The 13710-nt window shown below is 47.1% G+C and overlaps 1 protein-coding gene across 4 annotated transcripts in view; it reads right to left on the bottom strand.

Moving 5' to 3' along the window:
• The window catches only part of FLVCR2 (feline leukemia virus subgroup C cellular receptor family member 2), a 70358-nt gene that overhangs the window by 4439 nt on the left and 52209 nt on the right, over positions 1-13710 (bottom strand). For all 4 annotated transcript variants that reach the window (XM_010382675.2, XM_010382677.2, XM_030929806.1 and 1 more), the window contains 6 exons: positions 10987-11054; positions 9660-9763; positions 4975-5085; positions 3377-3482; positions 3145-3256; positions 2539-2594 (listed from right to left, as the gene is read on the bottom strand). In XM_010382675.2, coding sequence (XP_010380977.1) covers positions 2539-2594; positions 3145-3256; positions 3377-3482; positions 4975-5085; positions 9660-9763; positions 10987-11054 — 557 coding nt within the window. The remainder of the gene's footprint in view (positions 1-2538; positions 2595-3144; positions 3257-3376; positions 3483-4974; positions 5086-9659; positions 9764-10986; positions 11055-13710) is intronic.

Here is a 13710-nt window from a genome sequence, read left to right as displayed (position 1 = left end):
CTACACATATATTTACCCAAGTGTACCAAATCATTTCTCTCTCTCTCTTTTTTTTTTTTTTTTTTTCCCAAGACGGAGTCTTGCTCTGTCACCCAGGCTGGAGTGCAGTGGCGCAATCTCAGCTCATTGCAACCTCTGCCTCCTGAGTAGCTGGGATTACAAGTGTGTGACACGAACCTGGCTAATTTTTGTATTTTTAGTAGAGATAGGATTTCACCATGTTGGCCAGGCTGGTCTAAAACTTCTGACCTTGTGATCCACCCACCTTGGCCTCCCAAAGTACTGGGACTATAGGCATGAGCCACCGTGCCCAGTCAGTGTACCAAATCATTATGTCCCCTTGTACACAGGATGGGTGAAAATCCATCTCCGTGGTGGCCATACTATGGCCCTGACACAGAACTAAAGAATGTCATTCCTGCTGAAAGGCCTTCCCTGTCTCCCCAGTGAATTTCCTGTTCTAGGCTCCTTCTTCCACATGCCTATCTGCTGCTGCCTGCCAACTCTAGAACGTAATAGCAAAAGACAAATAGTAAAGACCTAAAGATTATCATCTATCTGCCAACACAGATCCTTCAAACACTAAAAATATCCCTTACAGATATCTCTTGCCTTAGAAAATTGGCAAAGACTTTTCAAAATGAAAAATACTCAGTGTTGGCACTCATATGACTGCCTAGCAATAGAAATTGCTAGTACTCGGGGCCGGGCGCGGTGGCTCAAGCCTGTAATCCCAGCACTTTGGGAGGCCGAGACGGGCGGATCACGAGGTCAGGAGATCGAGACCATCCTGGCTAATACGGTGAAACCCTGTCTCTACTTAAAAATACAAAAAACTAGCCGGGCGACGAGGCGGGCGCCTGTAGTCCCAGCTACTCGGGAGGCTGAGGCAGGAGAATGGCGTAAACCCAGGAGGCGGAGCTTGCAGTGAGCTGAGATCCGGCCACTGCACTCCAGGCTGGGTGGCAGAGCAAGACTCCGTCTCAAAAAAAAAAAAAAAAAAGAAATTGCTAGTACTCAAAATACCTTTCTAGAGTTTAGCAACACATATCAAAGTATTTGAAATGGGTATGACCATTAATCCATTTCTCCAGGAAATATAGTACTGGAGAACATGCACAAAGATTCAACTTCCAACATATTAATCACAATATTATTTGTAACAGTTCAAAACAACCTTAATGTCCACAGACAGGAAAATTGCTAAATAAATCATGGCTTATCCATATAAAGGAACACTATGCAGGCATTAAAATTATGTTGTAGGCCAGGTACAGTGGCTTACTCCTGTAATCCCAGCACTTTTGGAGGCCAAGGCTGGTGGGTCATTTAAGGTCAGGAGTTTGAGACCAGCCTGGCCAACATGGTGAAACCCCGTCTCTACTAAAAATACAAACATTAGCTGGGCATGGTGGCATGCACCTGCAATCCCAGCTACTTGGGAGGCTGAGGCATGAGAATCACTTGAACCCAGGAGGCAGAGGCTGTAGTGAGCTGAGATCGCATCACTGCACTCCAGCCTAGATGACAGAGCAAGACTCTGTCTCAAAAAAAAAAAAAAAAAAAGTATGTTGTAAGAGACTAGCTGCCTGATAAAGTGCTTGCAATAAGTGAAAAAAGCAGTTTTATTTTTGTTAAAAAATATGCATTTATATACACACATTCATATGTCCATGTATATATTGTAAGTGGATATAGATATGCAGCAATCAATGCAAAAAAGGCATCTCATCTGTAAATGATGCAATTACAGGATGACTTTTAAATTTTGTACACTTTTATGTATTTTTTACTTCTTCTACAAAGAGCATGTATTACCTCTATCAGTTTTTTAAATTTTTGAAGACATATCTTAGCTTTACTGTTTCTCAGATTTGAAATTCCTTTCATCATCACTCAGATTTGATACCTAACATTTTGTTTAAAGTGGTTCCCGGCTGGTTAGAACAGATGGAAAACACTTTTCTGTTCTAGGTCATACTCCTGGTCCTCTCCTCTCCTACCACACCAGCTCCTGCTTCCTGACTTGTCCTTTCAGACTCCTACTGGCCACTCTTTGGCTCCGTCCCCATGGCCCTGCCTAAGGAGTTGTCATATGCCAGGAGAGTCACAGCCTTAGGGCCACCACTGCCACGACAAAGTGGTAGAGCCAGGCTTTCCCTTCCTCCCCAGCCACTGACCCCAGGCTGAAAGCAGTGGAGCCAGAGCCTCAGGACTTGGCTCAAGATCCAGTCGGGGGTGCTGTTCAGCAGCCTGTGACAACAGTGACACACTCTGGGGATGAGGCCGGGGGCTCCAGGAAGAGGGTAGGAAGTGGGAGAAGAGTCCGAGAAAGGGTAGCAAGAAAGCAATGCCAAAAATGCCCACTGAGGAAAGTCTTAGGATGTCATGTGTAAGTGATGAACTGGTCTCCCAGCTATGACAAAACCAGTCCCTGTGGGAGTTCTCCCTGCCCCACCTCATCAAGGATGTGTTGCCACATCCTCATCAAAAGCCATGGACCCTGATCTCAGCCCCACAAAGCTCGCACATACTTACATTCTCAGGAGTTTCTTTGTTTGCTTTCTGTCTCCGGAGATCTGGCTTAATGAATGCTAAGGTTGATAGATTGAGGAGGAAGAGAGACAAAAACACAGTTATTACGTTCATCCAAGAGAAGAAACCATCATTTCCTAAGGGTCACAGGTATCCCGAACTTACTTCAGATATTCAAGAGAGCTGGTGGCTGAGGGCACCGTCAGCCAACTTGAGAGAGCCCGAGGATCGCTGCTGTCCCTGACAGGCAGAAGCCAACAATGACGGTGGCCTTCACTTATGGATCAGGGACTTTGCACACATTGCTCTAATCATCACAGCAATCCTCATTTTACAGATTAAAAACTGGGGTTCCCAGAGGTTGGTCCACTTGCCCAAGGTCAACAGCTATGGAAGTCAGTATCACAGTCTGTGATTCCAACATGAGTCTTCTGGCTCCAAAACCCATGCTCCTTCTACCAAAACAATGTGCTGCCTCCCAAACAGATTCCCCAACAAACCCTTCCATCTGTCCCCCTACATATGTACTCCCTATCTGTTGCCCCATCGAGACACTGGGGTCCCAAATTGCCAACCTGAGCCTCATCTTGCCCTCAGGCTCCAACTCACCAGTGAGGGCTGCTCCAAGAGTAAGGAACAGACACAGGAAGATGTTCCCAGGCTTGGTTCCATAGTTGTCAATAATCTGGCCCTGGGAGATGGTAAAGATGATCCCAAATACCTGGAAAGGCATAAAGAAGATAGGAAACAAGGGCCCAGTCAACTAACTCATGAGGAGAACTGAGCTGCCATGATGTAATCCCAGCCCAGCCAGGAAACAAACAGGAAATACAAGCTCTACCTGTGCAGATATGTTGAGGAGGCCGGAGGAGATGCCTTCTGATTCTGGGTACGTGAGCTCCGCGGCAAACTCAAATCCCAGCGGGAGATAGCCAGTCATAAAGAAGCTGAAGTCCAGACCAGAGAAACAAGGGGATGAAGAACTTCCAGCACAAGAAGGATGGGGAGCCCACCTCCTCCCTTAGGACTCCCTTTGCTGTTTTGTCTCTTCCTACCAAGACATACTAGGCCCTCTAATGATCTGGGCCATCCTCTAAGTGGTCATACCAAGGAGAGGGGCACCCCTGAAGGCCAGGAAGAAGTTCACAGGGAGACCTTGTGCTCAGTAAGCCTCTGGGGTCCCTTGCTGCTTCTCCGTCTTGCCATCAGTGACAGCCAGAGTCAGCATTTACAGAAAGGGCAAGGATGCCTGGTGTGTTCAACCTTCAGCTGAGTGACTATGTCCCAGGTACACAGGCCCTGCGCTGGTAGTGGGAAGTTCCTGGATATTGAGCAGCATTTCCATGGCTCTCTGGGACCTGGAAGGAGGACCTTAGAGTCCTTATTTCCATCCGGAGAGGAGCCAGCTGAGGACTGAGTGCCAGCATACGCTCTCTCCTTCTGTCTTTCACATGCACATAAAGACATATACACACACACACACACACACTCTCTCTCTCTCTCTCTCTCTCATATATACTCTCATAGGAAAATAACTGGGAAGCAGAGCTGAACAAAGACTCCTGTGAAAGAGGTATTGTTTCTTATGTTTTCTCATACAACAGGTCTAGAAAATTCCAACTTTAATTTCTGTTTTTTTGTTTGTTTGTTTTTTGAGATGGAGTCTCGCTCTGTCTCCCAGGCTGGAGTGCAGTGGCTCAATCTCGGCTCACTGCAACCTCTGCCTCCCGGGTGCCAGCGATTCTCCTGCCTCAGCCTCCCAAGTAGCTGGGACTACCGGTGTGCGCCACCACGCCCAGCTAATTTTTGTATTTTTGAGTAGAGCTGATGTATCACCATATTGGCCACGCTGGTCTCAAACTCCTGACCTTGTGATCCACCTGTCTCGGCCTCCCAAAGTGCTGGGATTACAGGTGTGAAGCCACCACACCCAGTAACTTTAATTTCTTACATTTGCACCACGCTTCTTGATGCTTTCATATCTATTACTGTTCTCAATCTTTCCAACAACTCAACAAGGCAGGTCACTCTTATCTTCCTTTCCAGATGAGGAAATTGAGGCTCAGAATGGTTAAGTGCTGTGCCTATGTTCTAACAGGTAGGCAGCAGCAAAACTGAGACCAGGACCCAGAGTCTCTGGTTCCAAGCCCTGTGTACTTTCCATAATCCCATGTTGTCCAGGCAAAGCTGAAAAAGACTCTAAACAGGTTGTAGCCTCCAAGAGGTCGTGAAGGGTGTGCTTCATGCTTCATTCCATCCCAAAAGAACAGACAGCCCAGGCTGCCTTTGGAAGTACTACAAGTACTACCAAGATCCCTGGGCACAATGTCCATATCTCCAGAAGTCAGCTAAGGCATCAATATTGCATTCTAGGATGCTGGAAGCTCTAAGAGCCATGGTCTTGTGCTTTCTAACAAATAGGCCAGAGGTGAAACTTACCCCATGGTGCCAGCAGTGATGAACACTACCCACAGGTGTCCCAGGTTCAAGGTAAATGTGTACACCACCATGCCCACCAGAGTCATGATATAGACTACCAGGGTTGTCTCTCTACAAGTAGAGGCAAAGAAATTGAATCAAACACTTCTGACTTTAATAGGCTCATTCATTCATTTATTCCACAAGCATCTATTAGGTATCTGCTGCATGTCAAGCCCTCTGCTATGTTCTTGGAGTTTTGTTTTGTTTTTTGTTTTGTTTTCAGAGATAGTGTCTTGCTCTGTTGCCCAGGCTGGAGTGCAGTGGCATGATCACAGTTCACTGCAACCTCCACCTCCTGGGCTCAAGCAATTCTTGTGCCTCAGCCTGCTGAGTAGCTGAGACAGTCATGTGCATCACACCTGGCTAATTTTTGTATTTTTCATAGAGACGGTGTTTTGCCATGTTGGCCAGTCTGGTCTCGAACTCCTGACCTCAAGTGCTCCACCTGCCTTGGCCTGCTGAAGTGCTGGGATTACAGGCCTTACAAGGCCAAGGCCTGGCCTTGTTCTTGGACATTTTCTTTCATAGAACTTTCTGGTCGGGCGCGGTGGCTCAAGCCTGTAATCCCAGCACTTTGGGAGGCCGAGACGGGCGGATCACGAGGTCAGGAGATCGAGACCATCCTGGCTAACACAGTGAAACCCCGGCTCTACTCAAAAATACAAAAAACTAGCCGGGCGAGGTGGCGGGCGCCTATAGTCCCAGCTACTCCAGAGGCTGAGGCAGGAGAATGGCATAAACCCAGGAGGCAGAGCTTGCAGTGAGCTGAGATCCGGCCACTGCACTCCAGCCGGGCGACAGAGCGAGACTCCGTCTCAAAAAAAAAAAAAAAGAACTTTCTCTCCATGAGGGTGTTGGACACTGATAGACAATGATCACAAAAAAATTATTTAATTACATCACAATCAATGCTACAAATAAGTAAGACTAGTAAAGTATGAAGCCATCTTACGATATCTTTGTTCCGTTTCTGTAGAACCCACTCAACAATATCAAGCTGCCCGTTTACCTGTCATGTCCTAGACAGACAGGAAGGGCAAAGCCCTTTGTCCTTCTCCCATCCCTCACCAGAAGAAAGAAAAAGCAGGACAAACATCAGCCATGATGAGGTGGCAGTCACGTTTAGGACTACCCCAGAAGCTGTCCAGTTATGTTCGTCTGCTTTATCCCAAGACCCATGACCATGTCAGATGACAGCGCTTTCTGTCACCTACAAGTTCTTTTTCTTTTCTTTTCTTTTCTTTTTTTTGAGATGGAGTTTTTCGCTCTTGTTGCCCAGGCTGGAGTGCAGTGGCGTGATCTCAGCTCACTGCAACCTCCGCTTCCTGGGTTCAAGTGATTCTCCTGCCTCAGCCTCCCAAGTAGCTGAGATTACAGGCATGTGCCACCACGCCTGGCTAATTTTGTATTTCTAGTAGAGATGGGGTTTCGCCATGTTGGCCAGACTGGTCTCGAACTCCCGACCTCAGGTGATCTGCCTGCCTTGGCCTCCCAAAGTGTCAAATTACAGGCATGAGCCACTGCGCCCAGCCCAGCAAAGCTTTTTCTGTTGAGTCTGAACTACTCCACTTCAGAGAGCAGGAACTAAGAGAGAATATTCTCTCGGCCTGAACTGAGTGTTTGACTTCCAAAGTCAATGTGAGAAACCTTCCCTATCTTCGCCCACTCCCTGTTACATTTCCCTCTGTCGGTCCCCTCAGGAGTTCCATCAGCAAGTCTTGATTTCTATTTCAGGCTCACCCCTCCTGTGCCCCTCCAGCAGTTCTCTTCCCATGTTGCCCACCTAGGACTCTGCTATAGCCCTGACTCCTGCAATTCAACCTGCATTCTTCTCCCTGCACTACCTAAGGCAGGGCACAGGCACTGCACAACCCTCTGCCCCCCTACCATGAACATCAGGACTCAGATGATGAAAGCTTTAAAGCTTTTCTTTTCTTTCTTTTTTTGAGACAGAGTCTTGCACTGTTGCCCAGGCTGGAGTGCAGTGGCGCAATCTCAGCTCAGTGCAAGCTCCGCCTCCCGGGTTCATGCCATTCTCCTGCCTCAGCCTCCTGAGTAGCTGGGACTACAGGCACCCGCCACCAAGCCCGGCTAATGTTTTTTGTAGTTTGTTTAGTAGAGATGGGGTTTCACCGTGTTAGCTAGGATGGTCTCGATCTCCTGACCTCGTGATCCTCCCGCCTCGGCCTCCCAAAGTGCTGGGATTACAGGTGTGAGCCACCGCGCCCAGCCAAAAGCTTTAAAGCTTTTCTTTACACATCACCCCTGAAGTCAGAATCATGGTGGAGGCACCAACCAGCACACTATGGTTGTGTCAAACTAAACCCTCCATCTCTTGAGTGCCAGATTCTGTGAGGCACTTCATATGCATTTATTATTTCAATTCAACCTTTACAAAAATCCTGTAAGAAATATCTGACAATTTCTCATTTTTCCAATGAAACGGAAGCTCAGGCCACTCAAGTTACTTGTCCAAAGTCACCAGCTGAACAAATGCAGAGCTGGGATGTGAACTCAGAACTGGATTTGAAACCTGTGTCCCTTCTGCTACTGCATGCAGGAATAATGATGTACTATGTGGTTACATCTTTGGAAAAGTTCAAGGTCAGAGTCTCCAAAGGATGCTGCTCCCACCTGGTGCTTCAAAGCAGCTGCTAAGGGTAGAGGAGCTTCTTTCTCCCTTCTCGCTCCTCCCTCACACTCTTCCCACCAACTCTGCAGAAAGCAACGTCATGGACTCCAGTCTTGCCCGATGATCCCACAAGCTCACCAGGATGAAACTTTAACCATAGCTTCATCCTAAACCACTGACCAGTTTAGAAAAACCTATTTGTAGTCCCAGCCTGAGATAAACAGACCTCACCACCCAATTTCCAACCTCCAAACCAAACTAGACAAATCTGGGAGCCTTAGAGTGGCGAGGACTGGCTCCAAAATGATGGGATCACAGAGGTCTCATCCCACTGGAAGTAGCCCTTTCTCTGCCTAGGTAGTGGCACAGGGAGAAAAATATCTTGTGCTGACCACTGGATTTAGACATCACGTGACGCTAGGAACTGGTGACATCCAGGTTCTGAAGAGGGATGAGAAAGTGTCCTTCCCAGTCCTCCCATTATCTTTTCTAATTCATCTGAATCATCTGGCTGCCCATGTCCCAGCCCAGCCAACATTCCAATCCCTCCCTCCTCCTGCCACAGACCAAGCCCTGGAAAAAGGGACACTGCTATGCAGTGGTTTGGGGATGGCCAGTCCTCACTGCTCTTATGTCCGGCTGAAGCAAGCAACTAACAGATGGCAGCGATGAGACGGCAGCCAAGCCCCGCCAGCAGTAATTAAGCCAAGCCAGGCTCCTCGTCGCCACCTCCCTAGGGATGGTCTCAATTGGCCTTTGATGAGGGCAGCCAGAATGAGACCTGGTCTGACCAAAGCCTCACAGAAGCGGGTTTGTGTGGCAGAGAACAGGTCTGCCACTGTCTGTTGCCTGCAGACACAGGGAACTTTGAAGGCCTTGACAGAGCAGCCGGGGACACTGCTCTGCCCCAGTACAACACAGCCTAGGAGCTGCCCCGCCAGCCAGTGCTAACTGAGTACCCAGTGAACGGGCAGCACTGGAAAATCACAAGGGAAGGATGTCGGGCTGCTGCTCGCCAGAGCATTTTCTCCAAGGCCAGCTGCTGAATGGAGGAACTCAGGCTGCTTTTCACAAATGCAGATTCTTCTGCTGATTTGGCATCCATGGCGCGGGTAGTGGCCTGGCATTCACTAAAACCTTTTAATTTTTTTTTTCTTTTTTTGAGCCAGGCTAGAGTGCAGTGGCGTGAACTCAGTTCACAACAACCTCCACCTCCTGGGTCAAGCGATCAGCGATCCTTCTACCTCAGCCTCCCAAGTAGCTGGGACTTCAGGTGTGTGCCATTATGCTTAGCTGATTTTTGTATTTGTTGTACAGATGGGATTTCAGCATGTTGCCCAGGCTGGTTTTGAGCTCCTAGACTCAAGCAATCTGCCTGCCTCGGCCTCCCAAATCGCTGGGATTACAGATGTGAGTCACTCTGTCTAGCCTGATAAAACCTTTTAATATAGCTCCAGGCTCTTAGAAAAGCACTGGGCATTCAGATCCAAAGTATGTTACAATATTTACCAACAAGGTATAAATAATTGCAAGATAATATACACTGCAAACTGGAGAAAGCTCAGAGCACCTTGGTTAACCCCATGAGGTCCACAAGGTGCCATGAGAACAGGGCAGTGAAATCACCTCCTCCTCATCTCCACTCTTTGGGGTTTCCACAAACACTTCCCACTACTGAAATGTTTTTTTCCCATTCATTTTCATTTCTCCCTCCGCTACCGCTTTCACAAAGCTACTTAGAGAGTGGGGATGGGGAAGAGGACTATGCTAGGCCTTCAAGTTCAGTAGCTCTCATCTTCTTAAGATCCTGTGGGATCCCTAGAGGATCTTAAGAAGGGTATAGCTTCCCTCATTTGATAAATGAGGAAACTGAGGCTCAGAGAAGTCAAACTTGAATGACCTGCTTGGCCACTCAGGTCTCCAAACAATGACTTGGAGCCACATTGCTTATGAATATGTCATTTCAAAAAACAGGTCCCCAATTCTCAGTCCAAGAGGATGAGTCACTTACTTGTAGGTTTTGGACCTATCCAGCCAGATTCCTGAGATCACAGCCCCAAGCATTCCTGCAATGACGATGGTCAGGCCAATTCTTCCAGCATTCACTTCTTCCCCCTGGGGAAACCATAGCCCCAGAGATCACCCGGCGATGGGACAAGACTCGGGACAGAGAACAGTCACCATGGGGTGAAGGAACAAAGGCAGGTAACTCAGGCTCCATCAGAGTCAATATTCAGAATGTATCAGGACAAGATGGCCTATAAGAATATGGCCTAGGAGAAAATTCTAGAATAACTACTCCTCCCAACAATATAACCCTGACTGTGTGTGCATGATATTGGATGCTGGAGTGACAGGGATGAGGCAAATCTGTTCTTAGAACTACTTTTAGGCAAATTTTTTAAAAAACATAAACCTCACAGCAACTCTTCTATCTTATCTGTCATTAATTCCATTTCACAGATGGGGAAATTAAAATATATATGTTAAAATTTCCATTCTTAGGTTTTTTTGAGCTATCAATGCCAAGAGGAATGGAAAGATAATCATTATATATTTTTGAGTGCTTACTATAAGCCAGGCACCATGCCTAAGGTTTTATATCGTTTCCTCATTTACTCCTCGCCATTCCCCATCATAAGTGTTAGGAGTCAGTTTTCTCCATTTTGCAGATGAAGAAACAGGCACAATGAAATTAACCTACTAGCCCAAGGTCACAAGGCATGTGTTAAGTTCAGAGCTAGGATCTGAACTCAGGCCTTTGAACTCCAAAACTAGAACACTTAGCCACATAGGCTACCACGTGTGAGAGCCTATTCTTTTCAAAAGAAGGTTGGATCTCCATATTCCTGACTCCAGGCCACTCAGTATTCCATTCCCAGCATCCAGCCCAGGCCTTGTGGGTTCTGGAAACATTTAAATTCAGAAATTTTTAAAATATATTTGCCAACAGCGTTGCCAGGCACTATGCTGTATAATAAATACATGTATCATATATAATTATGTATATATACACAAGTGTCATTATTTACTCTCTGATCCTAAAAAGAATCTTGCAAGAAGTAATTATGCTTCTTTTGCAGAAAAAAAAAAAAAAAAATGAGAGCTCAGAAACACTAACTAGCTTGTCACACTGTCAAGCCATCACACAGTTTAGTACCACCAAAGCTAGGGTTGAGATCCAGGGCCATCTCCCTCCAAATCCCATAAGCAAACCACTATATCACGCTACCTAGAACTGGGGGGAATGAAGACTTAAAAGTCATCCCAGGTCCTGCCAAGACAGACTTAAAAACTGTATCATCTTGAGGTCCAACATGCTTAGGGAACTCCCTTACCGGGTAGTGCCAGATCACCATGCGATTCAGCAGAGTGGACAAGGCATAAAAAGCACCAGCATTCAGACCTGAAGGAGGGAGTGAGAAATACAACATTAGGGTCAGCTTTCTTCTGGGGCCATTGCTAACTTCTCCCCCAGCATCTGGGGGGGTGGGCAGAAATCCTCATCCCACTGCCACTCTGAGCAGCATCCTCAGAGAAGAAAACTCCAGGGAGGTCCGAGGCTACTCTGCAGTTTTTTCAAAGAAATACTTCAAAACAACCAAAAGTAACCATTTAACCTTCCCTTAGCCACACACTATTGCTCTCTGATCCCCTTAATTTGCCCTGGAAAATAGACTCTGTTGAGTATTACTCCCAGGGCAGAGTCATCTACATTCTTCTTAAGCATTGGGTAGATCTAAGGGGTGGTCAGTAGGACTCCTGGTCACCCTCCTCCTCCTGATGACCCTGCCCCTTCTTGAGGCTGCTCCAGACCTCTGACACCACTCCCTCTGCAGGTGGTTTCTCTCCTCTTTCTCCATTCCTTCTCCAACTTTCTTTGCTGATCCAATGTCACACAAAATCTATTACATGAAACTAGAAGAGACCCTAAAGAGCATTCAGTTGACTCTCCTACTTTATCAATTCATTCACCAAAGGAGCACCTAGAATATGCTGTGAAAGGCTGTTATCTTTAGCGAATAAGGTCATTTGCCCAAAGCCATACAGCAAGTGAGTAGCTGAGACTGGAACTGACCCAAAGGAGCAAAGGCCTCCTGGCCTCCCTTCAATGGTGATGATGATGATGATGACAATGGCGGCTGCACACACCTATGGATTAGACACTTTATAACAACCCTAGAAAGTAGGTAGCATTATCATCACCATTTTAGAGATAACAAAGATGCACACACAGTTAAAACAACAAATACAACCACTCCATAATGCCCACCGGGGGTCTTTCTAACTTTAACTAAACATTGAGGCTCACAAGACTACCACCGGCACACTCCATATTAGATTCACTTGGGAGGGTGTAAGTCAGGACACATAGCTTGTGGGCAGGGCAGCCTCAGGAGTTCCTCTTCAATGGAACCAATCCATAGAACCCCAGTTCATACAGCTTTCCAGAAGCTACTCTCTTTCAGATGATGGCTAACGTGCAAGGAAAGGTGAGTATGGCAACCACCCTGGCTTAATGCTCACAGGCGCCACTATTACTTGTAACAATTCTGTAGGCGTAGCTTCCAGGGGTCCCATAAGTGACAGGCCAGTGAAAAGAGTCATTGTACTCAGGGAAGCACAAAGAATGGCTTCCCACAAGAATGAATAGGTCTCCCTGTCCGTTTCTATCACAGAGCACATTTTTATCATAAGCAATGTTGCCTAAAGGCAACACACTCCCTTCATCAGGTTCCCAGGGGGTAAAAGATACAAAGTTAAGCAAAGGTCAAATTCTCTTGCAAAATGGGAAATAATTTGCTTTGCAATCACACAGCTATTAAGTGATGGAACTGGATTTGAACTCAGGCCATGTGGCTCCAGAGTTCTTGATCTTAATCACTCTGCTTTACATCCTCACAAAGTTGACTCTTGAATCAGATTTTCTCGGCTCAGGTCACTGAACAATTTCCTCATGTCCCAGCCTCTCCCAGCAGGTCACCCCAGGAATGCAACAAGGTTGGGCCCAATGCAGCCTCCTGAGCAGCACAGAGCCACAGTGGGCCAATAAACCCAGACATGTCCCCAAATGTCACTACAACTGTCAGGCTGATGGTTGCAATGATCATGAGGCTCTCAGCAACATCTCATTCAAGCAGCATTCCCATCTAACCTTCATAGCACACACTCAGCCACTTAGAAAGTCCATTTCTGAGTCAAGAGGTCCCACAAGGAGACATTCCTGAAAAGTCAAGTGAGGTGGAGTATGGGAAGGAGAAGAAAGAAAACAGTCTCCTTCCCTCTTCCCATTCATTCCTCCTGCTCCTCTCTAAGCCTCTTGCCCTAGTCTGACACTGCAAAGGGTGAGGAATGTTCCAACTCAGGCTTAGCTTCAGGTGGAACAGTTGCTTTCCTAACTGTGATGAGCCAAGGAGGGCAGAATCCACAGAAAAAGGAAGGAAATTATCCAGAAGGACTGGGAGAAAAAAAAAAAAAAATACACCAATGCTTTCACTGGTCCTGATAAAGGCCTGGAGAACAGAGTCCTGAACAAGTTGACCCATACTGCTGAAGCTGAGTGGTTTTTCTGGGGCTCAATGGTTTTGTGAAATAGTTTCCAAAGTGTGGTCTCTGTTCCACCCCAGACCTACTGCAGCAGAAACTCTGGGAGTGAGGCCCCCGGCAATCTGCATTTGAACAAGCCTCCCAGGTGATTCTGATCGTGCTCCAGGTGAAGCACTGGCTCCCTAGAGCAGTGTGGTTAACCAACAGCCATCCCTGCTCCAGGCCAGACAGGAGACTGAATTGGGGTTAAAGGGGGGTGGGAGGGAAGGAAGAGCAGGGGTTCATCCTGGAAGGCTGCCAATCTGTTCCACTGTTTCTGCAGCCCCACCTTAGAGGAATCAGGAGCCTATGCATGTTTTCTGAATCCATCTTTGGTCTAGATGTCCCTCACCATATTGTCAAAGGTTGCCAGACACGGTTAACCAGCATAAGTCCACTCTACTGCCTAAATACAGGGGTTGGGCATTCCACACAGAAGGGCAGGAATGAAATGCATGCTCCTTCCTGCGTGAGTA

The sequence above is a fragment of the Rhinopithecus roxellana genome, chromosome 5 (assembly GCF_007565055.1).
Source record: "Rhinopithecus roxellana isolate Shanxi Qingling chromosome 5, ASM756505v1, whole genome shotgun sequence".
In the NCBI taxonomy this organism is placed as follows: Eukaryota; Metazoa; Chordata; class Mammalia; order Primates; family Cercopithecidae; genus Rhinopithecus; species Rhinopithecus roxellana.
The sequence above is the reverse complement of the archived record's forward strand: the minus strand, read 5'-3'. Positions and strand labels throughout refer to the sequence as shown.